This window comes from Mauremys reevesii, linkage group 1, assembly GCF_016161935.1.
Source record: "Mauremys reevesii isolate NIE-2019 linkage group 1, ASM1616193v1, whole genome shotgun sequence".
In the NCBI taxonomy this organism is placed as follows: domain Eukaryota; kingdom Metazoa; phylum Chordata; order Testudines; family Geoemydidae; genus Mauremys; species Mauremys reevesii.
This window is the reverse complement of record NC_052623.1, coordinates 137,375,321-137,399,726: the sequence shown is the minus strand read 5'-3', so window position 1 is coordinate 137,399,726 and position 24,406 is coordinate 137,375,321. Positions and strand designations below refer to the sequence as shown.

Below are 24,406 nucleotides of genomic sequence, written 5' to 3'. Positions count from 1 at the left end.
GCTACCAATATCTCTGCAACTGTGGGTTTCAGTGATGACCTGGACTTCAATTAAATGTTACTAGTAAAGCAGGAATCAAGGAAAATGAGATGGATGAGAATAAACTACAAACACAGTTCATTATTATATAATGTATATCCTTGCTAATCTCTAGACCTCACAGCCTAGCAGTAGTATTCCTCAATTTACAGACTACTTAAAAACAAATAAACAAAAAAAATCCTTTACTGTGTCTCTGATGAGAAACCTCTTAACTACCCAGATGTTGCATCAGTGCAGAGTTAGGCAGTTTATGGGAAGGTTAACATCTTTACAACAGGCCTGTTTTAATGTAACCAGTTCTAAAATGACCCCCAAGTCATGTAATAAAATATTAACATTTCATGAAGAGATAAAGTGATGCAACAGTGCGAACTTTCATACTACCAAGCGTATCTCCTCCATCATTTACTAAAACCGGTGCACCGTATATCACAATAATTTTCTACTCGTTTTGCATCACATAGGAAGGAAAAAGTTAATGAGGAGCTTTGGCACTAATAGCACCCAGTCCAAAGGAAAGCAACTGAAGCAAAACGGTAGCCCCTGGCAATTTTGAGGAAACAAATGCTGCAAATTTACTGGTTGGGAAAGTGTTTTTTTCTAATGGCAGAATGGGGAAAGACAGCTATATAATTTCATCACAATTCAGATACCATTTTTTGGTGTGGATTCTGAAGATCTTTTCTTTCTTTGAATTTAAAGTTACATTTAATCAATATCCCCATTTTGATGTTCTCTTCTAAAACAATACTGTCCCCACAAATAAATTTCCCCATTACATTTACTTGAATTTGATTAGTATGCAATTAGAAATTAAACAGAATCTATACTCTGATATAATATTCAAGACTTGGCTCGACAACTCTAATTTTTATATACTTTTGTTTGAAATGTTGAGTCCTGCCCATATTCAGTTTAAAACATTTTATCATTGTGTTAAAATACTTTTAAAGCTTTATTCTATATTTGGCACAAGATGGCTATATTTTCAAATGAGAGTGATTTTTTTCTTCCATTCTCTACAACTATAAAAGCAAATCCTTTCTTGGTTTTGCACTAAGCTTCCTGGCAGGGTTGGATAGAAGCAACTTTCACATAGCTAATGCTAAGCAGTTCTTATACCTGATTTGCAGTATACAATGAGGTCATGCATTCCCCCCACCCGCATTTCCCCTCCCCTGCCATATTATGCGGTTATATCTTTTTAATATATATCCTTCTCTGGGAAGAGAGCTTACCCATCACTGACTGCAGACATATGCCTACCAGTCAGAAAGCAAGATTTCAAAATTTCCTCTGTCTGCGCTGCAAACTGAGACAAAGCGTTGCTTTCAAAGATATGAATGTGTCCGACCCAAGAATGACCTTGGGTTAGATACGGTATGGAAGCGATGCACTACTGTACTGGCGCAGTGAACTGCTTCTGCCCTGATGTGGTGACTGCATGCCTTGTCTAATCATTCCTGATGTCGCCGTTGAAATGATGATAAGCTCTTTATGCGGAATGATGTACATACTGCTAATACAGCCCTTTGTGAAACTCATCAAAGAAAAGGCAACTTCTGACAAAGTCCCAGAGACAGGCACATGTACAGAGCAGTGATACAATTCAACTACAAGGAAAGCACCATGAAAAGATGGAATTCAACAACACTTAAAGGATTGTTTACAGTAGATAGCCAAGACACTACCTAAGGAGTCAATATGATCAAAGAGCACTACTTTCATATTCAACATGGATCAGCTTCTCAACTCCCCTTCACAGAGGGACCTCCCTCATATTTAGACCCAATTTGCCTCAATCCTAATTAGACAGTCTATTTTTCCTATTACTGTAAATTACTGAAACCAGAGGAGGGAGTTGGGGCTGTATTCCACTGCTGATAATGGGACTTATGTGTTATACATCCCAAACAATCAGGAAAAGCATATAAACTACAACATGATAGTATTTAACTGGTCATTGAAACTTCTTTGGGTTGCCTTTGTGCTACATACAACTATCTATCTGTTTCATACTGCCATACATCACTGTAATATCTGAGTGCTTCCACATAAAATCAATAGCAATAGCCAAGTTCCTAAATGGACCCCATAGAGACTTTAACACTTTTTGGGGCTAAATCTCTGCAGTAGGAATTTTGTTTTTATTTGTTGGTTCAGTTGCTTGTTACAGTTTTTTATTTTCTTTTATTTTTCAGAGTTGTCATGTCACTGTTGTGCGTATCTTTCTTGCTATGGTAGAAAATATTTTTTGAAAAGGAAGGTATCAGCATTTCGTAAAGATGGTAAACTTTTGAGTCACCCAGTCTCCTACAGAAGTTTTATTACACAGCCAGATCCCCTTGACTAAGAACACTTTGCCCCAACTCTCATGCACTCCATCCTATGTACTGTGATCTGCATCATCCCAGAGAATCACAGCTGTTGTAGAAGTTCATAAATTGAAATTCAGAACTGACTCTTTTAGAAAAGTGTCACAGGCAATTTACTTTCAACATTGGTGGTTGCCAGATTTGGAGAGAAGGACCCTCCATTTAACCTATCAGCCAAAAAATGTATACAATCAGATCCTGAAGTTTCCCCTGACACAGCTAGCCCAAGGAAAAAGCGTACTAGCCCAAGTGAAAAAAATACATATAACACACTGCCCTCTAATAGTCATGCCTCTGAAGTTTAAAACAACTGTGTACTATATTTTTTGCCAATCAACTTTCTATTTAATAAACTTGTTAAAACATACTCTAACTTACTCCAGCTCCTGAGTTTTGTTATGCTTTCTTTCATCTCTATGGCTTCACTCCACTTTTTTCCCCACTACTATACATCATGTTGCATCTTTGTGTGTTGTTCCCTCTTTTCCTTCTCTCTTTCTCCACCCCACAATAAACTTCATCTTTCTTTTCCTACTTTGTCTTCTGTTCTCTAACTTCTTTCCCTCCTTCTCCCTGTCTTGTACTTTTTATAATTTATCCCCCTCATTCCTCACACTCACCCACCCAACACACACTTACTCACACAAACTCACATGCCGTCCACTCAAGCCTGCACTACCCAAAAGCCCCTCCCCCTCCTCCCCACAGACACATATATACACCTATCCACTCACAGGCTCACCTCTTCCTGCGTTCCCCAACCCTGAAGGTAAGAGAGCCCCATATCCTAGGCTACTTTGTTCCCTCTTTAGTCCCACTCCACTACTGTCCTGAAAAACAGTGTAAAGCAGCAACCACCTGGCCTACTCTGCTCTAAGGATTGTCCCCACAACCCACCCCTCAGGGAAGAAGTCAAAAATGCCAGATTCTCTGTACCCTGTCCCAGTCAACTCGCCAACCTGTTCCAACATTTCCTTTACCCAAGCAACCAGAGGAGTAGGTTTTTCGAGCCCTGCGTATGATACAACCCTTAATCATCAAGGTAACCTGTCCTTCAACCACCAACTCTTTTGGAGGTGCTTTAATATATTTTTTCACATTTATTCATACTCCCGCAGTATAGATGTAAGGAAATTTCCCATCAGTAATACATAATTCCACCAACATTTGTTATAAGCTCAGTAACATTATTTTCCATTTTCTCTTCTCTGAGAAGGCAAGAATGCCACATTATCAAGTGACTGTACTGGCAGTAAGCCAATGGGCTTATGGTTTATTTGGTAGGACGAAGGCATCAACTACCTGACAAGGTCGATGACTCTCTCCCTTGGAGCAGTGCTGACTGGCTCATCATTAATCATTATGATCTGATCTCCTGGTATAAGTTTTCCTTCAGAGGGGCCACCTGGAGAAAAGTGAGAAATAAGCAGAGGTTAGTAGACCATTATAAACACATGAACAGCCTCCTCTATTGTGCGGGTATTAGATATGGTTTGGCTTGGAGATTTAAAGCACTTTGCTGATAATACACCCTCACCAGAAAGCTAACAATCTAAATGTACATACGACGGTGCCTGATGTTAGGTTCTTAAAATTATATTTAGGCACTTAAATAACCAAGACCTGATTTTCCCCAAGTCAATGGGAGCTTCAGGTGAAAAATCAGGCCACTTTTATTTAGGTGCTTCTATGGAATTACAAAAGGACTCTAATGTTAGGTGCTCGGATAGGAAAGCTTTGGCCAAGAGCTTTGAATTGTAAGGTTATGATTTCTTGGTGGTACATCATCCTCTTGTAGAAGGTTGACATGAGCAAAACTCAAACTTCTGACCACCAGGAAATTCCTTTTTGTTCTCTAATAGTGTTAGATGCAATCCTGTAGGTGAGCGTGAATGGGTTATCAAAGGAGGTGAAGAACCTATACATTTTCAGCAACTGTGAGATTGGCCGAGCAAAGGTACGTGTTACTAGGGCATATTGTGGCAGTGCTGGAAGAGGGTAAGGTTACAGTTGTGTGGAACACCTTAACTGCGCATTTCCTAGTTTTCAGAAGATTGAGTTTTGCTCTACTCAACCTTAACTTTGTATTAACATAATTATTTGGCACTGAATTTCCTAGGTTTTTGACCAGGAAAAGATATGCTCCGGTTACAAATTAATGGTCTGAAGAAGCAAGGAGGACATCACCATCTGCTATAAATGAATTTGAGTGCTGTGTGTAATACAGGGGCAGTGGTTCTCAACCTGGGGTGCAAGGCAGAGGTCTTCCAGTGGGTACATCACCTCATCTAGATATTTGCCTAGTTTTACAACAGGCTACGTCAAAAGCACCAGCGAAGTAAGTACAAACTAATATTTCATACAGATAGCCACTTGTTTATACTGCTCTTTATACTATACACTGAAATGTGAGTACAATATTTATATTCCAATCGATCTATAATTATACGGTAAAAATGAGAAACTAAGCAATTTTTCAGTAACCGTGTGCAGTGGCACTTTTGTATTTTTATGTTTGATTTTGTAAGCAAGTAGTTTTTAAGTGAGGTGAAACTGGGGTACGCAAGACAAATAAGACTCTGAAAGGGGTATAGTAGTATGGAAAGGTTGAGAACCACTGGTCTAAAGTAAAGCTGGTAAACTGTGGTACACTGTTCCTTTGGGAATGGAGGATCTGGGATTTCTGTGGGTATCCAAGGATCAGTGGCTGGAAAACACTTTGAAGGGACTCAGAGCCATGTATTGTCAACTTGCAGGGCAAAGACAGAGGAGAGTTCTGGAGTGGCTGACAGACTGGTTTGTGCTGGAGGCATGTGGGAACAAACTTACAGCCCTGGGTGCCCCCAAGATGCATCACACGCAGGTTGGGGTGCACTGTCAGAGCTGTGGAGTTGGGGTTCAGGCAGGTTGGGGTGCACTGTCAGAGCTGTGGAGTTGGGGTTCAGGCAGGTTGGGGTGCACTGTCAGAGCTGTGGCATAGAGCCCTGTGCCCGATTAGTGCAGAGACCTGCAGCAGGACCAGGATCCTGCAGGTCCCACAGGACCTGCTGCCATAATAGTGGGAGCGTGTAGGAGTGGGTATTGCAGGACTAAAAATAGTCCTGTGCAGGGCTCTAATGTGGAGTTCATGGGGGTTTGGGTGCATTGGCAGAGCTCAGGCTGCAGGGTGGTTGCGATGAGGGGATTGAAGTGCACAGATAGAGCTCAGGGTGCAAGGGAGTTAGGGTGCACTGGCAGACCCTTGTCTGGGTCCCCAAACTCTCTTGCCTCCCATACCATCCATCTCCATTTCTGCCCCCGCATAACATCACTGGTTCCCTAAACTCCTCTCCCCCAGTTCCCACACTCCTCTGGCCCCGATACACCTCCCCTCCCAGGAATAATTCACATGTTTAATTCCCCCCTTCCCCCACTAATACTTTGGTTACATTGCCCCCAGAAGAAAATTGCTAGCTATGACTCACAAATGGTAGCAACCCTCCCTGTCCAGAACTTCTTTTGTCTTAGGTGGGGACTTGCAATGAAATCATCCTTAGTTATGTTAATTGAGGGGTGAGTTCACAGCAATCAAGAGGTCTATGATTCATTCCTTTGTTAATACTTCTCACTTTAACAGTATAAGGCAGCAGAAGGAGTTTGTTTTGTTGTTGTTGTTTTTTTTTGGGGGGGTGGGGGTTCAGGAAACCTTTTGGTCAAATTTGAATTACCAATGCTACCCCCACACCACCATGGGGCACACCAAATTTCAAAGCATCCGATTAACCATTTGGATTTTAAAGCACTTAAAAGAGTCTAGCTTTAAAGCATATAAAATGTTGGAAGAGACCCTCTAGTCATTCTTCTGTACTGGTGCATGTGCAGTGTAAAAATGTACATTTTCATAATTACTGTTCTCAGTTTGAGTCCCCCAAAGATTTAATGGGTGCCATGCACTCCCTTGGGCAAACTTTGACAGACTGAGACCATTTTGACTTACATCAGATCAATATTTTGATCTTTAGTTCTGGGCAAAAAAACCAAACAAACAGAAACCTAGAAACTTTAAAACAAATATCGATTTTGGGGAACACCTGTCTTAAATTACTTCCGATTTGGGTCATTAACCCTACCTGGTACTCTCCTAAGGCACAACAGGTTTCAAAATATCTGACTAAGCATGTTGATTTTACAGGACTTAGAAAGATCAACTTTTACACAGATGTCATGATGCAACCTTAAGTATAGTGGCACTCCTGCACCACTATAACAACAACTTTACTCTTTGGAAGCACACAACAAGCTTTTTGCTTCCCATAACAAGCTCACGGAAAAGGAGCACAGTGTCACAGCCTCAGATGAAAGATTATACTTGTGCTAATGTCTTGTCTTTAAACTTTGTAACGATGGTATAAAACAGAAGATGAAATCTTAAAAAAAAAAATTCTTACTGCCTGACACAATTCATTCAGACAACAAGCTGAAGCTGTGCTTCTGTTTGGTTTGGAGGTTTTATTTTACTTCTGAATCCACTATAAATGGAGTTTCGCTATGAACAAATGCACACAGGTTCCACTGTATTTGTCCCCGCTCTTACTTTGGTGACTGAATATAAATATGCTTCCCCAACTGGGCTTTAAATATGAGAGTTACACTAAGTAAAGCTATTTCGGGGGAAAGAACTGTCTGAAATTAATCAGGACTTCAGGGGGGCCAGATCCTAACTGCATAATTTGCTTTATTTGCAAGCAGTACAAACACCATTTGTGCACACACCTGGGCAAATCACATTTAGATGTTCTACTGGCAGTTTTGCTTGTCCTCTGCTCTCTACAGTGGCTTCCAAAAGAATATTGAAAGTTCAAGGTCTTTGTCCTTGTCTTCAAGGCAATCTATGGCCTGGGCCCAGCATGTCTATAAGTTTGCCTAAAACTTCGGGATAAAGACCATGATCAACAACTCCATTCGTCAGGCACAATTGAACTTTCTATCACAAAGGCAAAACTCCTCTATATAGGAGACAGAGCTTTCTCAGGGGCCAGTCTGAGATTGTGGAACGAACTCCCCCAGGAACTAATGGTTGTCACAAACCTCACCACCTTCCCTGACAAGTGAAAGGTACATTTCTCTGATCTTGCCTTCTCTAATATAAACACAGTGCAGTGTCCATAAAGAAAACAAAAAACAACAAAATCCCTACCAAAATGAAACCCTATGCTGCACACTCAGTTCTCACCCTGATGAGTGGATGAGAGAAGAAAGAATTATACATAACATAGTTTAGTCACATAACTGAATGCACAGTGGAAGAGGTTCAGAAACTATGCAAGGAGGGTGGTATAAGAAACTATACAGAATAGAAATAAAAATCAAATAAAATTCTTCCTTTAAATGAAGTTGGTCAACCAGTAAAGTCAAACAACAGTAATGGCTAAGAGTAATAACTATGATATTGGCTTTTTGCTGCTAACAAATTTATGGGTTTGGAACGAGTACAGCGAGAAACAATATTCTGAAGTACAAGCCCTTACAGAATCGTAGAACTGTAGGGTTAGAAGGGACTGCAAGGGTCATCTAGTCTAACCCCCTGCCAAGATGCAGGATTTGTTGGGTCTAAACCATCCAAGACAAATGGCTATCCAGCCTCCTTTTGAAAACCTCCAATGAAGGAGCTTCCATTACCTCTCGAGGCAGTCTGTTCCACTGTCCTACTGTTCTTACAGTTAAGAAGTTTTTCCTGAGATTTAATCTAAATCAGCTATGCTGTAGTTTGAACACATTGCCTCTTGTCCTGCCCTCTGTGGCAAGAGAGAACAACTTTTCTCCATCTTTTTTATGGCAGCCTTTCAAGTATTTGAAGACTGCTATCATAGCCCCCCCGCTTAATCTCTCCTTTTCCAAGCTAAACATACCCAGTTCTTTCAGCCTTTGCTCATATGGTTTGTATTCCATCCCTTTGATCAGCTTTGGTACTTGCCTCTGGATCCTTTCCAATTTCTCTACATCAGTGGTTTTCAAACTTTTTTCTGGGGACCCAGTTGAAGAAAATTGTTGATGCCTGTGACCCAATGGAGCTGGGGATGTGGTAGGGGCTCAGGGCTGGGGCAGAGGGTTGGGGTGCAGGGGTGAGGGCAGCAGGGTGGGGCTGGGAATGAGGGGTTCAGGGTGTGGGAGGGGGTTCAGGGCTGGGGCAGAGGGTTGGGTTGCAGAAGGGGGTCAGGGCTCTGGGCTGGGGGTGCAGGCTTGGGGTGGGGCCAGGGATGAGGAGTTTGGGGTGCAGGAAGGGGTTCCAGGTTTGGGGGAGCTCAGGGCTGGGGTAGGGGATTGGGGCGTGGGCTTACCTCCAGTGGCTGCCAGTCAGGGCACAGCCAGTGTGCAGAGACAGGCTTCCTGCCTGTCCTGGCACCACGGACTGCTCTGCTCCCCAGAAGTGGCCAGCAGCAGGTCTGTCTGCTAGGTGGAGGCCTGCAAGCGGCTTCACACGACTCTTGCCTGCAGGCACCGCCTCCCCCAGTTCCCATTGGCCCATGGGAGTGCAGAACTGGTGCTCGGGGTGGGAGCAGTGTGCAGAGGCCTGTGGCCCTCTGCCTAGAAGCTGGACCCAATGCTGGCTGCTTCCAGGGCACAGCGCGGTGTTGAAACAGGTAGGCACTAGCCTGCCTTAGCTGGGAAGCACTGTTCACGGAACTTTAATGTCCCGGTTGGCGCTGTTGACCAGAGTGACCCAGTGGCTGACATGCTGTGACCTAGTACTGGGTCGCAACCCGAAGTCTTAAAAACACTGCTCTACATCCTCTGGTGCCCAAAATTGGACACAGTACTCCAGCTGAGGCCTAACCATTGCCGAGTAGGGCAGTACTATTCCCTCCCATGACTTACATGCTATACTTCTGTTAATACAACTCAAAATTGCATTTGCTTTTTTTGCAACAGCATCACATTGCTGACTCATGTTGAGGGCATGAGCCACCACAATTCCCAGATCCTTTGCAGCAGTGCTGATGCCAAGCCAGTTCTCCCCCATTCTGTATCTGTGCATTTGGTTTTTCTTTCTTAACTGTAGGACCTTACATTTGTCTTTGTTGAATTTCATTTTGTTGTCTATAGCCCAGCCTCCAATTTATCAAGATCCCTTTGAATTTTAGCTGTATTCTCCAAAGTATTGGCAACTGTCCCCTAGCTTTGTGTCATCTGCAAACTTGATCATTATGCTCTCTATACCTACATCTAGATAATTAATAAAGATGTTAAACAACACCAGACCCAGAACAGTTCCCTGTGGAACCCCACTTGAGACCTCCCTCCAATCTGACACCATTCCATCATTATAAAGGCACGTCAGCATATCAGAATTCAGGGTATGTCTACACAGCAATTAGACACCTGTGCGCGGCCTGTGCCAGCTGACTCAGGCTCGCGGAGCTTGGGCTAATGGGGCTCAGACTAGCGGGGCTGTTTAATTGCACTGCAGCCCGAGCTCTGGGATATTCCCACCTCATAGGGTCCTAGAGCTCGAGCTCCAGCCTAGCCCGAATGCCTATACTGCAATTATACAGCCCTGCAGCCTGAGCACCTGAGCCCAGGGCAGCTGGCATGGGCCAGCAGGGCCGGCTTTAGGCCAATTCCACCAATTCCCCTGAATCGGGCTCCACGCCTAAGAGGGCCCCGCGCCCAGTGAGAATCCCTTCCCTGGCTAGAGGCGCCTTTTTAATTTTTACTCACCTGGCGGCGCTCCGGGTCATCCGCTGCACTTCGGCGGTGGGTCCTTCGCTTGCTTTGGGTCTTCGGCGGCAGGTCCTTCAGTGCCACTGAAGACCTGGAGCGAGTGAAGGACCCGCCGCTGAAGTGCCGCCAAAGACTCGGAGCACCGCCCGGTGAGTACAAGCCCCACGTGGGGGTTTTTTTTTTTTGGTCATCCCTGCCGAGGCCCCATCGAAACTGTTCAAATTGGGCCCCGCACTTCCTAAAGCTGGCTCTGCCAGCTGCAGGATTTTAACTGCAGTGTAGACATACCCTCAGAACGCTAGGGGGGAGGGATAGCTCAGTGGTTTGCACATTGGTCTAGTAAACCCAGGGTTGTGAGTTCAGTCCTTGAGGGGGCCATTTAGGGAACTGGGGTAAAATCTGTCTGGGGATTGGTCCTGTTTTAAGCAGGAGGTTGGACTAGATGACCTCTGAGGTCCCTTCCAACTCTGATATTCTATGATTCTATCTAGCATTCACAATTCACTTGGCTGCTGGAATGCATTAATAATACTCACATGTGCCATAGTATTCGGTCCCAGTGGGCCTCAGTCAGTGTAAATACAAGTTCAAAATTATTACATTAAATTCAGTTTAAAAAGGCAATTCTAAAGAAATCAAATCTCTTAGCAGACAACATTAAAAGTCAATGCAGTCATGGTGTAAATCTGAGCACATCCATCTCACTGCCAGCAATACAGCCAGCACAGAAAGGGAGTTAGTAAAGTCTCAAAGCCCTGCTTTTGGAGCCAGGCAAGGGGAAAAATCATACCTGGTGTTACGGAGCGTACAACAACTGGTTTTTCACTGCCAGCCACAAAACCGAATCCCAGCACAGGATCCCTCCTCATTTCCACTTTACGAGGGGCTGGAGGGGTGATTTGGCAGCTCTCTATTCGAGGGTCTTCAAATGTGGCCGACTGTGTCATGTGACTGTGGGGAAAAATGAATGAAAAAAAGGAAAGGATCATTAAAATGTGTTTTTGTGGTACCTATGCAAGCCAAACACCTTACACTTACAGGATAGGGGGAATATTTGAGATAGTCTCTCTGAAAGAACCAAAGTCTCAGTTTGTTTAATGTTTTACAATCTTTTGCATTAGTTTTCTTACACAGAGGTTAATAATATCTCAAACTAAAGAGCTAATTCGCTAACCAATACTTGTACCTGCACACAACTCCCACATCTGACAGTTTAAATTTGACCAGCTCTAAATATACAAGAAAAATCAAGGTTTCCGCTTTTGTATTTTGAATTTTTCATCCTCCATTTGCCAGGGAGAGGAGGAAAATAAGGCAACCTTGTATTTATTTAAAACATTACAATTACATTCCAGAAAATGAAGTGCCCAATTCTCTACTGTAACATGTGTGAGAGGAGAGGGCATTCCCAGTCAACGTGCAGCCTTAAGTATAAAACATTCAGCACAGTTTGCATATATTTGAGCAGCCTCAAGCACCCTGGAAACAAATGTAACACTCAGTTGTATATTTAGAACACTAGATCATTTGTTTTTGGATCAAAAGAAGATTAATACAGAGGAGAAAGAAAAATGAAAAAAAAAGAAGAGAAGAGAAGGAAAACAACAACAATTGGTGATAGCTTTGTCTTCTTATTACAGTACTAGGTAAAATCAACCCTCAAAAAGATAAGTCTCCGTTTATTCTGGTAGAATGTCACACTCAAACTCTGCATAAGAAATGGTTAAAATCAGTTAATTTAAGTTATCGAAGTCATATCCCAGAAAACAGAAGTCTTTATCTGGCAGGAGAAGATCGTGCAGTTAAGCACCTTTTTTGAGCAGAAAAGGTTAAGGAACAGGAAAGTCATCCAGTGTGACATATTGTCAGTTTGAAAGTCAGTCTCCTTAGGAATATATGGACTTCAATAATAGCAGACTCAAACACCACCTCCCTCTATATCATAAAAAACATTCATAATAAATGAGATTTGGGTGGGGTTTCATTCAGGTTCAGAGGTCTACCTCACCTTCCCTCTCTTTCCATCTTCAAGCATTGAGGTTTTCACATTCCCGCAAGAACACCCCAGGAAATGTATGTGTAATTGTTAATATGTAGAAAAGCTGTGTGCACCAATCATCCTTCCATGTTTAAAGCCTCTTCAAGTTGGTGGTTTTCCCTCCCTACACCTAACACACTTATACATTCCCACTGGTACTGGTACAAATGTTCTCTGTTCCTGTAGTTAGCTTTTATTGTTAACTTAAAAAGCACCAACAAAACAAGCCTCAGTATTTTTCCAAAGTTTCTCCCTGCAGGAAACTCTCCATCTATGCTCATGGGTTCCCTTGATCAAGCCTTTTTATAGTCATGGTTGGCGCTAATAGGACTTAGTCTGAGTCATAGCGAGTCAGCTGAAACAGCTTTGTACCTCTGTGCAGGGTCCTAATATTTGCATTAAGGTGAGTCAGCAAAAAAGAACCTGCTGTCCTGTCCCAGCTTATTCTATGACTAGAAATGTATTTTCTCCTAGTTTGTATAGTACGGCTCACATATGACAAAAATGAACACCTTAGACATTTTGAATCTTATCTCTTTATTTCTAAATTGGCCTGCGTTATTTAATATTTTTCAGTGACCTAGACGAAAATATAAAATCATCACTGCTAAAGTTGGCAGATGACAAAAAAAACTGGGGGAGTGGTTAATAATGAAAAAGACAGGTCACTGATTTAGAGCTACCAGGATCACTTGGTATGCGGAGTGCAAGCAAACAATGTGTGTTTTAATATGGCTAAATCGAGGGACAAAGACTGTAGACTGTACATACTGCATGCGGGGGACTCTATCCTGGGAAGCAGTGACTCTGAAAAAGATTTGGGGGGTGATGGTTGATAAACAGTTGAACATGAGCTTCTAGTGCAATGCTGTGGCAAAAAGGGCTAATGCAAATCTTGGATGCATAAACAGAGGAATCTTGAGTAGGAATAGAGTGGTTATTTTACTTCCAAAGCTGACACTAGTACAACCACTTCTAGAATAGTGTGTCCAGTTCTGGTGCCCGCTATTCAAGAAGGATGTTGATAAACTGGAGAGGGTTCGGAGAAGAGCCACGAGAATGATTAGAAGATTAGAAAACATGCCTTATAGTGATAGACTAAAGGAGCTCAATATATTTAGCTTCACAAAGAGAAGGTTACGGGCTGACTTAATTACAGTCTGTAAGTACAGTCATGCTAAATTCCCCTCTAAGCTGCATGGCCACACAGATGCCTATTAAGCTCCGCACAGACACTCAGGGCTGCGGCGAAGAGAGATGCCTCTCCCCTAACCCCAGGCCCGCCACAGTGCCCCTCCCCTGGCCCTGACTGAGCACAGTGCTGAATCTGCCGCGGCCAGGGGACAGGCGCCCATCCCCTGGCCCCGACCCAGCCTGGCCTGGACCTGCCACAGCAGGGAGAGGTGCCTCTCTCCCCTCCCAGCCCAGGTACTGCTGCAGGGAGAGAGAGCTGGGGGGGGGGGGGGAGGTCCTTTCTCCTCACCGTAGCCCCAGGGAGTCCCACTGCACCCAACCCCCCTCATCTCCCCAACCCCACCCCAGAGCCTGCACCCCCAGACAGAGCCCTCCCACCCTGCACCCCAACCCTCTGCCCCAGCCCTGAGCCCCCTCCCACACTCCAGACCCCTTGGCCCCACCCCACCACATACATTTTGTTATGTACACCAATATGGAGGTGATGAGTCACACATCACCTCCATATTGGTGCACATAACAAAATTCATTCTGCACATGGGTGGGAAAAATTAGAGGGAACACTGCTGCCATTAGGAATACATATTTGATAATGTGTTCTTCAATTTAGCAGAGGAAGGTATAATATGATCCAGTGTCTGGAAGCTGAAGCTAGACTAATTCAAACTGGAAATAAAGGAGATATTTTTAACAGTGGGGATAATTAACATTAGAAACTATTTACCAAGGGTCAGGTGGATTCTCCATCACTGGCAATTTTAATATCACAATTAGATGTTTTACTAAAAGATATGTCTAGGAATTATTTTGGAGAAGTTCTATGGCCTGTGTTATACAGGAAGTCAGACTAGATGATCACAATGGCCCCTTGTGGCCTGGGAACTATGACAATGAGTGAGTTAAGCCTGTAATTTCCCTCTTTTCCTATACATCAAGCAATGTTAGTAACAACTGGCCCACACCCTGTCTCCTACTTCCACCCTTGAGAATCTTGTAACATTTTTCTATTAATATTGGGTCAATTTATATATGATGTTTAGAAAATCTGCCATCTATTTTGATTATAGTGGTTGAAATATAGTACTTATGTCAGTATCTTCAGGTCCCCCAGAATCAATTCCAGCTATGGATTTGGGTTTCCAAAGCTCTTGTCTTTAATCAAGACCCTGTTTTAGAGGATACTGACATTTCAGAAACTTGCCTATTTAAGTTTTTAAACTGCACTTGGGTAGTGATCATGAGGTTTCAAACATTTTCCATTTATTTTTCTTTATCTCTCAGTTGAAATCCCTACAACATTCTCCTCTAAATTATGTTAAAGTCCTATGTCTAATCATTTTCTCCTGGTGATTGTAGTCTTCATTTCTGTAACAGGTTCTTCATCATTTGAGGCTGCCATCAATAAAGTGAAGTATTTACAAAATGGTGAATAAGTGAGTGATTTGGAAGCCAGTGCCTGAGCCTTGGAAAAATACTAGCCTTTCAGGATTGCTGTCCTTTTCTGCCTTTGTATATTTAGGTCTCCAGGTACTCTAGCATTTAGTCTGGATTGAATAAGGAGAAAATGGTGGCAACTGTAGCATCCCAGATAACAAATTCCTACAACAGGAACAGGGGCTGTTCAAAGGAGCAGCTGTGCTCTTTGATGCATGGTTCCATCCTTTGCATCATCTTATCTTAAGAATCCCCAGTGGCAGCACAGTATCTATTATCCAAAGCCTAAAACAGAATATCAGCAGGGAGCAGTCAATCATGATTTTGAGTAGCGCAGCCTGTTTTAGTGATTTTTTTTTAAGGCTATCCACCTACAAAATATCATCTAGTAAGTCACCACAATTTACACTTCCACAAATGTCTGTACAGAACACTCCTGTATATAGGAACCTTATCCAGAAGGATTACAGGCGAACAGCAAGATGAATGTATATGACTCTTTCACAGGGTGGCACTGGCCCTTTAAGGAGGAAGAGGTCAGTGCACCTGTGATTCCTCAGCTATTTCCTAACTGGGTTTTAAGAGAGGGCATCTGGAATGCAGAGTGGGGATGTCCTTGAAGGAACGCAGGAAAGGGCACTCTAGTGCTGTCAGAGATCAGGAGATTGCGGGAGTCCCTGTAGGAGGTTCCTGGGAAAGGCTGAAGGCAGGGGAGCAGCAGCGAGACTTATACACTGACATCTCCATGCTGTAAAGCTGGAGCCAGAGGAATGGAGAGGACTGAGGGACAGGGGGAGTAAGGAGGCTCCCCTGATGAGAATGAATTCCCTCCAGAGAGGCTGTGGGGATTCCCACTAGGAAGAGTGGATTGCAATGCACAGAGCAGAAAGCCTGGGGTGACTGTCTGGGTAAAGAAAGCTTCCAGTGGAGTTACTGGGGACTCTGAAGAAGGGAAACTGAGGCAGGTATGCCTGTTGTGCCATGGCCTACTGAGGGAGGGTGCTCCAGGTGGGGTTTCCCTAGGACAGACCCCTATTAGAGATAAGATGACTACTCAAAGCTTTGTGATGGCTGGCAGGTGTTGACACAGATACTTTTCCTCTTCCGATCTGCTCAATATTGAGGTGCCAGTTGTAGCACCATGGTTAGAGCCCTGCCAAATTCACAGCCATGAACATACCAGAATAAAGACAGGGAGTGGTTGGGTCATTACAAAACCTAAACCTAATTTCCGCCATACTAATTTCCCCCTACTGTTACTTCAAAAGTAGTTTTTCCTCCCTTGGTATCCTGCTGTTAATTGAATTGTCTTGTTAGACTGACCTTCACTCGGTAAGGCAACTCCCATCTTTTCATGTACTTATACCTGCTCCTGTATTTTCCACTCCATGCAGCTGATGAGGTGGGTTCTAGCCCATGAAAGCTTACGCCCAAATAAATGTTTTAGTCTCTAAGGTGCCACAAGGACTCCTCCTTGTTTTTGCTGATACAGACTAACACGGCTACCACTCTGATCCCTGAGAGGACGGAGAGTGGGCTGGCAAACCCAAAGAGAGAGGGGAGCCAGGTACGTAGGAAGAGGCCCAAGGAAACAGCTGCAAGGATAGTACATGCCTTGACTACAAGTTATAGGTTCCCTGGGCTGGAACCCAGTGTAGAGGGCAGGCTTGGCTTCTACCAGCCACCGGGTAGTGGCACCAGGTGTTGGCGATGTCTGCTGGGCAACTGGTCCAGAGGGACTGTGATTTCCCTGGAAGGGGAGGGCCTTAAAGACCTCCTGGAGGGCCAAGCCATGGGCCCTCTGCTCCGTGAGCACAAGAGGGCTGCCACTCTAAGAGTGTGAGAAGCTACAGACTGAGAAGATGGATAGAGAGTCTGCTGAGGAGGGTGCAGCATCTGGCAGAGATAATCCCCAGGATGGCCAGGAGGAGGTGCCACAAATGGTGAGGGAACCTCATCACAGGGAGGAACAAGGGAAGGAATTTGTGTGTGTGTGTGTGTGTGTGTGTGTGTGTGCGCGCGCATGCACACAGAAGAATGTGGGGGTTTAAAAGGAAGGTGAAAACTGGTGTGTGCGCATGTGTACAGGGGAATGTAGTGAGGGGTGACAGGAAGGGGGAAATTAGAAGAGGGAGGGGAAACCTGGGTTGGGAGTACTCCAGCAGCTTTGCAAAGAAACTGCAAACCCAGCTTAACTGGCCAGTATGCTCTACTTGGTTTGCACTGCTTCAAAGTGGCATAAAACAGCCAGAGCATACTCGAGTGTCTGGCCATAAGTGTTTACATTTTTTAAAGCAATATCTGCCACTCATTAGACATCTTACATAGGAACATTCTCTTTGAGGTCCATGAGTGAAATTTTTAATTTTAAACCACAAAAATACCCAAAGAAATTCCCAGACAAAAACTAGTTAAAATGGAGTTCAGATTGAGAATATGTATCAGTAATTTTAGGGTAAAATACATTACAGGTATATTGCAATTATCATGCACGCTATTTCGGAAATGCATAGTTAAGACGCCCCGACAACTTTATCTATATCCTGCAATGATACCCAGACAGAAAACAATTCTAATGTGTCTTGACAAATTTAATATAATCTGTGACTACAGTTACTAACATTCAGTAATCATAATCATATGGTTATTGCACAGTGTCATGTGATGGGGCCCTCAATGGCAGAAAAGGGGTTAAAAGCAGCCCTAGGGAGGCTGTGCCAGAGGCAGACAATTAGAAAGGGGCTGAGAGGAGTAGCCAATCATGGCCTGGCAGGCCCATATAAGAAAGGCTGCAGGCAGAGCAGAGTTCAGTAGCTGACTAGAACCTGAAGGGAGAAGCCCCAGCACCTGAGACAATTCAGTGCTGCAAGCAGGGACTGGGGAGCCAGAGAGAGCTCCAGGCTGGCTGCTAGAGCCTGCAGGCTGAGGCCCCGAGGTAAGGGCAGAAGAGGGTGCTGGAGCTGCATGGGAAGCAGCCCCAGGACAATGGACGGCAGTTGCCACTGGGGGAAGTGGTTGGGCAGAGATTGTAGGTCTCCCGGAAGGGGAGAACATGGAGCATGGCACAGCCGGAGGGCAGTGTCATGAAGGGGACGCCACGGTCCTGGGAGTGACGTGGGTCCAGGAGCAGAGATGCTGGTGGGCGAGACACCACCAGAAGAGGGTGCAGAGCTAATTCCCAGTAGGAGGTGCCGCCGTGGTGAGTCGCACCCCGTCGCATGTCACTACAGCCCAGAGCTAAAGTTGTTTGTATACCTCATTTGTGCCTTTTCATACTTCAGCATGTTTGGAATTCTTTTAAATTTAATCTGAACACTGAATTTCATGGGTTTATAATGCTTGGTTTGGGATAATTACAACATCACTTAATGTAGATTTTGTTACTGATCTGTACTCTCAATTTCAACTCCTTATTAATATAGTTTTTGCCTTGAAATTTGGTAGATGCAGTCTGTTTCAATAACTGAAAGGAGAGAGAGAGAGTCTACAGAAATGTCAGATCTCTTGGACTACTGAGTGACTGGCAATTGGATTGGAACGGAGGTAGGATTTTCCAGCAGAAAGACTTCCTGCCCTGGTTACAATGGTATCCATATTATTCAACCGTGACTGTAGAAACCTCATTTTTATGAATTAAAAGATCAGGGCTGTATATTATTGATTAAGGCTGTAATTTTCTCTTTGACATTCAGAAGAAGTTGGTACCTTAAACCCTTTGGAAAATCTTAGCCTGAATGAATAATATCTAAGTCAGAGGTTGAGGCAAAGTCAGTATTTTGTGGGTGTCTGACTAATGTAACAAAATGGAATGGTCTGTAAGAAAAAGAGGTGGATTGATCAAACCCTTATCTATTTCCAAACAATATTTAATTTACGAGGCTCAGCTAAATTATATTTTCTTTTATTTTAAATTTTTTAAAAACTTGTTGTGAATTTACCACATACGAAAGCTGCCAGATTGACAGGCATAAAGAGCAAAGTTTATTCACATTTAAGATATGTCTATGCTGAATTCAGAGGTGTGACTGCAGCAGGTGTGGACACAACTGAGCTAGATTGATCTACATAGGTTGCAATCACACCTCCGAATTGCAATGTAGATATAGTCCTAGATACACTGCACAATGCCCTTGCAGTGTACTTCAGCACAGGGCAAAGGACAGAAGAAAGACTGCCAACCCCAAACATTCAAAAATAATGAGTCATGCCTTCCAAAATCCAGAGATTGACTTAATTCTGAGATTTTTTTTTGAAATAATAAGTTTAGGGTTCCTTTTATTTTCTTCCTGTATTTTGACCCATGAGGGTGTTCTCAGATCACATTTTTGAGCTTTCCTTTGCTGAGTGCCAGAATTTTTTTTAGCTGAAAGCTGTGATTTGTACATAATCCCTCATCTCCAGAAGCTGCGGTGTCAAGTAAAACCTCCAAATACTTGATATCCTGAGACTTGGGATAAAACTGTGAGACATGGCAACACTGATTGACATTGCCTATATACCCATTCAGTCCTTGCCTTTGCTGAGACTGCCACAGCAATTATGACAATTGAAGCCAATTATGGTGGCTGAGAGCTGGAATAAGACCATCAAACTCATTTCACAAAGACTACCTAAAAAACTAGATGGTAGCAACTTGTGGTCACTATCAACCTGGCCTATTTTGAACTAATAACCTTGAGATGAGACACTCTATATCCCTTTCCCCAGTCCCTTGTACCCTCACATGTGCTTTTTCTCTAAGTTAATTTATACTCTGAGATTCCATGCACGTTGTTTAGAATTAGGGCAGTTAAATGCACTCAACAAACATGCATCAAGCTTGCTTATTTTTCTCCTGGCAATAGGAACACTGGACAAGATATTAAAATATTTAGATAGGCTGTTAAGTAAAGTTACTACTACTGAAAGAGAATCTGGTGGCTACATACACTCTTCTACTGTCCAGTAAAGATGAAGGTAATTCACAATTGGAATTGCAGAATTACTTTTTAGAAACTAACGTATTTTAATCAGTTCATGAAGGAGTTAATGTCTAGACGTCAATAAAACCCGATCCTGTATTTCCACTGTTGCAATGAATGGTGATGCCTGACAAAAGTTGACTAATTGTGTGAGCGTCTGGGTCAATACCACAGATAAAAGAAATAATTGGAAGAATTGTCCTAGAAAGAAAAGATTCTGATCATTTTTCTGTCAGTGTCAATTCTATTTTTTCATAAGCTTCTTCAGTGGTTAAATTCTCTAAAGCAAGGTCATTTATAACACCCTAGAACATGTCAATATAAGCCATCTGGATGAGCATATGGTGAAAATGTAATTAGAAAGAAAAAAGGTTTTGCTGGTTTCAGAAGTCGTCGGCAGCTTTTTCATGAAATTGGATACAGTGAAATCTGACATGCACAAACATTTTCCAGACTCCTTCTCCTCCTCCTCCACTTCCCATGTGATGTATACCCCAGAGCAAGATAAAATGAAACAAAATCCTAACAAACAGAACCTGCATGATTACCGACCTGAAAGGGAAAAATGCAGTGTTTTACCCTCATTTTCAGGCAGGTATTGGGAGAGATATTCTGCTATTGCAGATATTTTATAATGACAGGTACCACTCTGATGTTGATGACAGGATATTAAATATATTACAGCTTCCTTCTAAATGCTGCCTTAGGAAGGTAAACAGTTGTGCAATCTGTTAGACTCAAATCATGAAAGCATTTGGAAATAAGCCCTACTTCACATTCAAACTACATCCACAAATTAGCAGCTGTTTGCTTGAATTTTGTTTTGTTGTCTAAGAACTTGGCCTTTGAAAGTGTTTGTTTTTTTTCTCTCAAGTTACACTCAAACGTTTTCAGGCCTCTGTGTATTTAAAGTTTTAGCCTGGCTCACTGCCTTAAGACACCTGGGGCACAAGCCACATAATGGAAGTGACATAGTACTTCTCAGTGGCACTGAGGGATAAAGGAGAAAAGGGACAAACAGGGATGGGTAGGTGGGAAGAGACTTTCCTGCCAAATCCTGCCAAGAGACTCTCCAGGGAGGGATGGAGCTATGCATAACAGGAGAGGTGGTAACAGAGAATAGGAAGTCATGCTGCCTCAACTAGCTTAGAGGAGGAAATGCTATGGCATTTTTGAACCATCCCTTTGAATTTCATAGAGAACCACCTCAATTAAATTGACTTTTCCACAAGGGATGAAAACAAAACGTATAATTTTTCAATATCTAAAATATTAGTATCAGAAAAATGCTGTTCACTTGCACCCTTGATTCTGCCAGCTACATGGGATTGCTGCAAAACACCAATCCACACATCTCTCCTTTAGTAACAGCGTTCACCTCTTGACATATATAGCCAGAATGGAGAGCCAAGCATGGTGTAGTAAACAGTTGGCAATGCTGATTTTCATAGTGACCACTGTATTGGTATCACACCTTCTCTGACACATCCGAGCAGTTTTGTCCATTGAAGGCTCTAATTGGACCTGGAGGCAAATGGAGTCTAGCGTTGCCCCTTTTTGACCCAAGCAGATATCCAAAATTCAGAGCCCTAGGGATGTTCCAGTTGGAAATAGAGACGGATGGAGTCTGGTATTTTCTTTGATTCAATCTTGTTTATTTACAAAGAACGTACAAAAAGTCCTCCTTCTCCAAATGCAGGAGGAACCAAGAACAAAAGAGGCAGTTTCTTAGGGTAGGTCTATACTTACCTGCCGGGTCAACGCGTAGCGTTCGACTTCTTGGAGTTCGAACTATCGCGTCTAGTTCGAACCCCGAATGCGCTCCCGTCGACTCCGGAACTCCACCACCGCGAACGGCGGTGGCGGAGTCGATGGGGGAGCCGCGGACTTCGATCCCGCGGCGTCTGGACAGGTAAGAAGTTCGAACTAAGGTAGTTCGACTTCAGCTACGCTATTCGCGTAGCTGAAGTCGTGTACCTTAGTTCGACCCCCCACCCTAGTGTAGACCAGGCCTTAGTGTACAGTCCCAAGCCTCTTTAGCCAAGAGAGACTTGGAAATGCTCTCTCTCTAGCTTTTCTCAGGGTCACACTATGCTCACTGGGCACTGGCTTGGCTTTCTTGCTTTTTGCTTCTGCTGGGTCTATTCTCAGTTTGTGTATGTTCTCTCACACATACAGCCCACCCCAGCACACCTGGTCACAATACCGCCCCTACCACATGGTGCTCATTTCTGGACAGACTCTAAGGGCAGGTCTACCCTACAGAATTACTTCGGTATAACTATGTCAAAGCTACATATGGAAAAATCCACACCCCTGCGCAACGCAGCTATACTGAACTAAGTGTTGGTGTAGACAGCGCTATGTTGGTAAGAAGGCTTCTCCCACTGACCTTGATACCGCAAGGCGGATTAACTATGCCAACAAGAGATTTTTGTCCCATCGGCTTAGAGCCTCTTCATTAAAGTGTTACAGTGGCACAGCTGCATTGGTGCAGCATTTTAAGAGTAGACCTGGCCCCTTAACAATTATCTGAAATGAAGGGCACATTCACACAGCAGTTTGAACGAGGTTTTAACTCAACCTCTAACAGTAGTATGTTCTTGGTAGTCCCTCCTGCCCAGGTGTTGGGCTGCTGCATATTGTTTCTTGGCTTGTTTCTCCTCTCACATACATCAGACTAACTTCACTGACATCAGGAGTTACTCTTCATTTGACATTCTGTAAGTGAGAGAAGAATCCGAGGCTTTCTATGTGGCCTTGACAATTAGTCTTATGGATAGAGAGAGCTGACAAATCATTCTCCTGGTCTAGATAGGCCCACAGAATAACAATTTAATGAAGGCTTGTAAAGTAGTTTCTGTTTAGAAGCAGAATTATGACAGGTTCTAAAAATAGGAGCTGTTGGCACTTACTGGATTATGATTTAAACGACACTGGAGCTTTTCCATGAAAGGTGTTTGTTTACCTTTTGATTAAAAAACTAATTGAGGCCCTTTTAAAAATGAGCTGAAACTTAGTTTTTTGCCACCTTCTTTACATGCATCAGTGAATCCTGTTGCTGAGCCTAGTGGAATGCAACTCCTAAGACGAAGGGGAGAAAAAGACTAGATGATTTCTGAACTGAAAATATACAGTAAATTAATTGGGGTTGAAAGAGTCCACACCAAAATGGAATGAGCGATTTGTATTTGTCCTGCTTCTGACAGGTTTCATTCTAAGTGGAAAGACAGTAATCCATCTACTTGTGCTTACCCAAGCTCTGCATATCAAGCAGAAATGGGCCTTCAATGAAGCCCCTGAGCATTTCTCTCTCAGCAAGAATAAGGAATTGATATGTCCAATCCATGGTGAAGAATTCACTTAACCAGCAGAGCAAGACAAGAAGAGAAAAACCTCAAATGAGGTCCTGGCTTCTGATGTGCTGATTAGAATATGCAAGCTCCTCACTACAGACTGTTCAGGTGAGATCAAATTTGCTTTTAGAGGCAAGTTGCTATCTCTGTAAATACGGAATGAGGGTGCCCTAACAGCATGGTGAATGTGCCTGTTGCAATAAGAGAATGTGGAGCACACCACATTAGAGAATACCCAATCAGACCACATTGCCACATCTGGTATAGCCTAAGCACATGACTGAAATACTGTCTGTTATCATGTATGTGAGAGACTTATCTATGTAGCTTCTATTACTGTAAATAGGATTTGGAGAGGAAAAAACACCCACAATGAAAGTAGAATGTGGAAAATTAACAATATTACTAATAATTAGGGCTGTCAATTAATTGCAGTTAACTCATATGATTAACTCAAAAGATTAATTGTGATTAAAAAATTAATCACAATTAATCGCCGTCATCGGACTGCTAAACAGAATACCAATTGAAATTTATTAAGTATTTTTGGATATCTTTCTATATTCTCAAATATATTAATTTCAGTTACAACAGAGAATAAAAAGCATACCCTGCTCACCTTATAGTATTTCTGGTTACAAATATTTGCACTGTAAAAATAATAAACAAAAGAAATATTTTTCAATTCACCTCATACAAGTACTGTAGTTCAACTTATTTATCGCGAAAGTACAAAATGTAGATTTGTTATGTAATTACACTAAAAAACAAAACAGTGTAAAACTTTAGAGCATACAAGTCCACTCAGTTCTACTTCTTGTTCAGCCAATTACTAAGGGTACGTCCATACTACCCGCCCGGGTCGGCGGGTAGCGATCGACTTCTCGGAGTTCGATATATCGCGTCTCATCTAGACGCGATATATCGAACTCCGAATACGCTCCCGTCAACTCCGGAACTCCACCACCGCGAACGGCGGTGGCGGAGTCGACGGGGGAGCCGCGGACTTCGATCCCGCGGCGTCTGGACGGGTAAGTACTTCGAACTAAGGTACTTCGAGTTCAGCTGAACTTGCGTACCTTAGTTCGACCCCCCCCCACCAGTGTAGACCAGACCTAAGAGAAACGAGTCTGTTTACATTTATGGGAGATAATGCTGCCCGCTTCTTATTTACAATGTCACTTGAAAGTGAGAACAGGCGTACACATGGCACTTTTGTAAGGTATTTATATGGCAGATATACTAAATATTTATATGCCCCTTCATGCTTCAGTCACCACTCCAGAGGACATGCTTCCATGCTGA

The 24,406-nt window shown here is 43.1% G+C and overlaps 1 protein-coding gene across 8 annotated transcripts in view; it reads right to left on the bottom strand.

Moving 5' to 3' along the window:
* Positions 1-24,406, bottom strand: part of FRMPD4 (FERM and PDZ domain containing 4) — a 451,884-nt gene that overhangs the window by 84,343 nt on the left and 343,135 nt on the right. For all 8 annotated transcript variants that reach the window (XM_039498317.1, XM_039498329.1, XM_039498310.1 and 5 more), the window contains 2 exons: positions 10,909-11,069; positions 3,720-3,822 (listed from right to left, as the gene is read on the bottom strand). In XM_039498317.1, the coding sequence (XP_039354251.1) occupies positions 3,720-3,822; positions 10,909-11,069 (264 nt within the window). The remainder of the gene's footprint in view (positions 1-3,719; positions 3,823-10,908; positions 11,070-24,406) is intronic.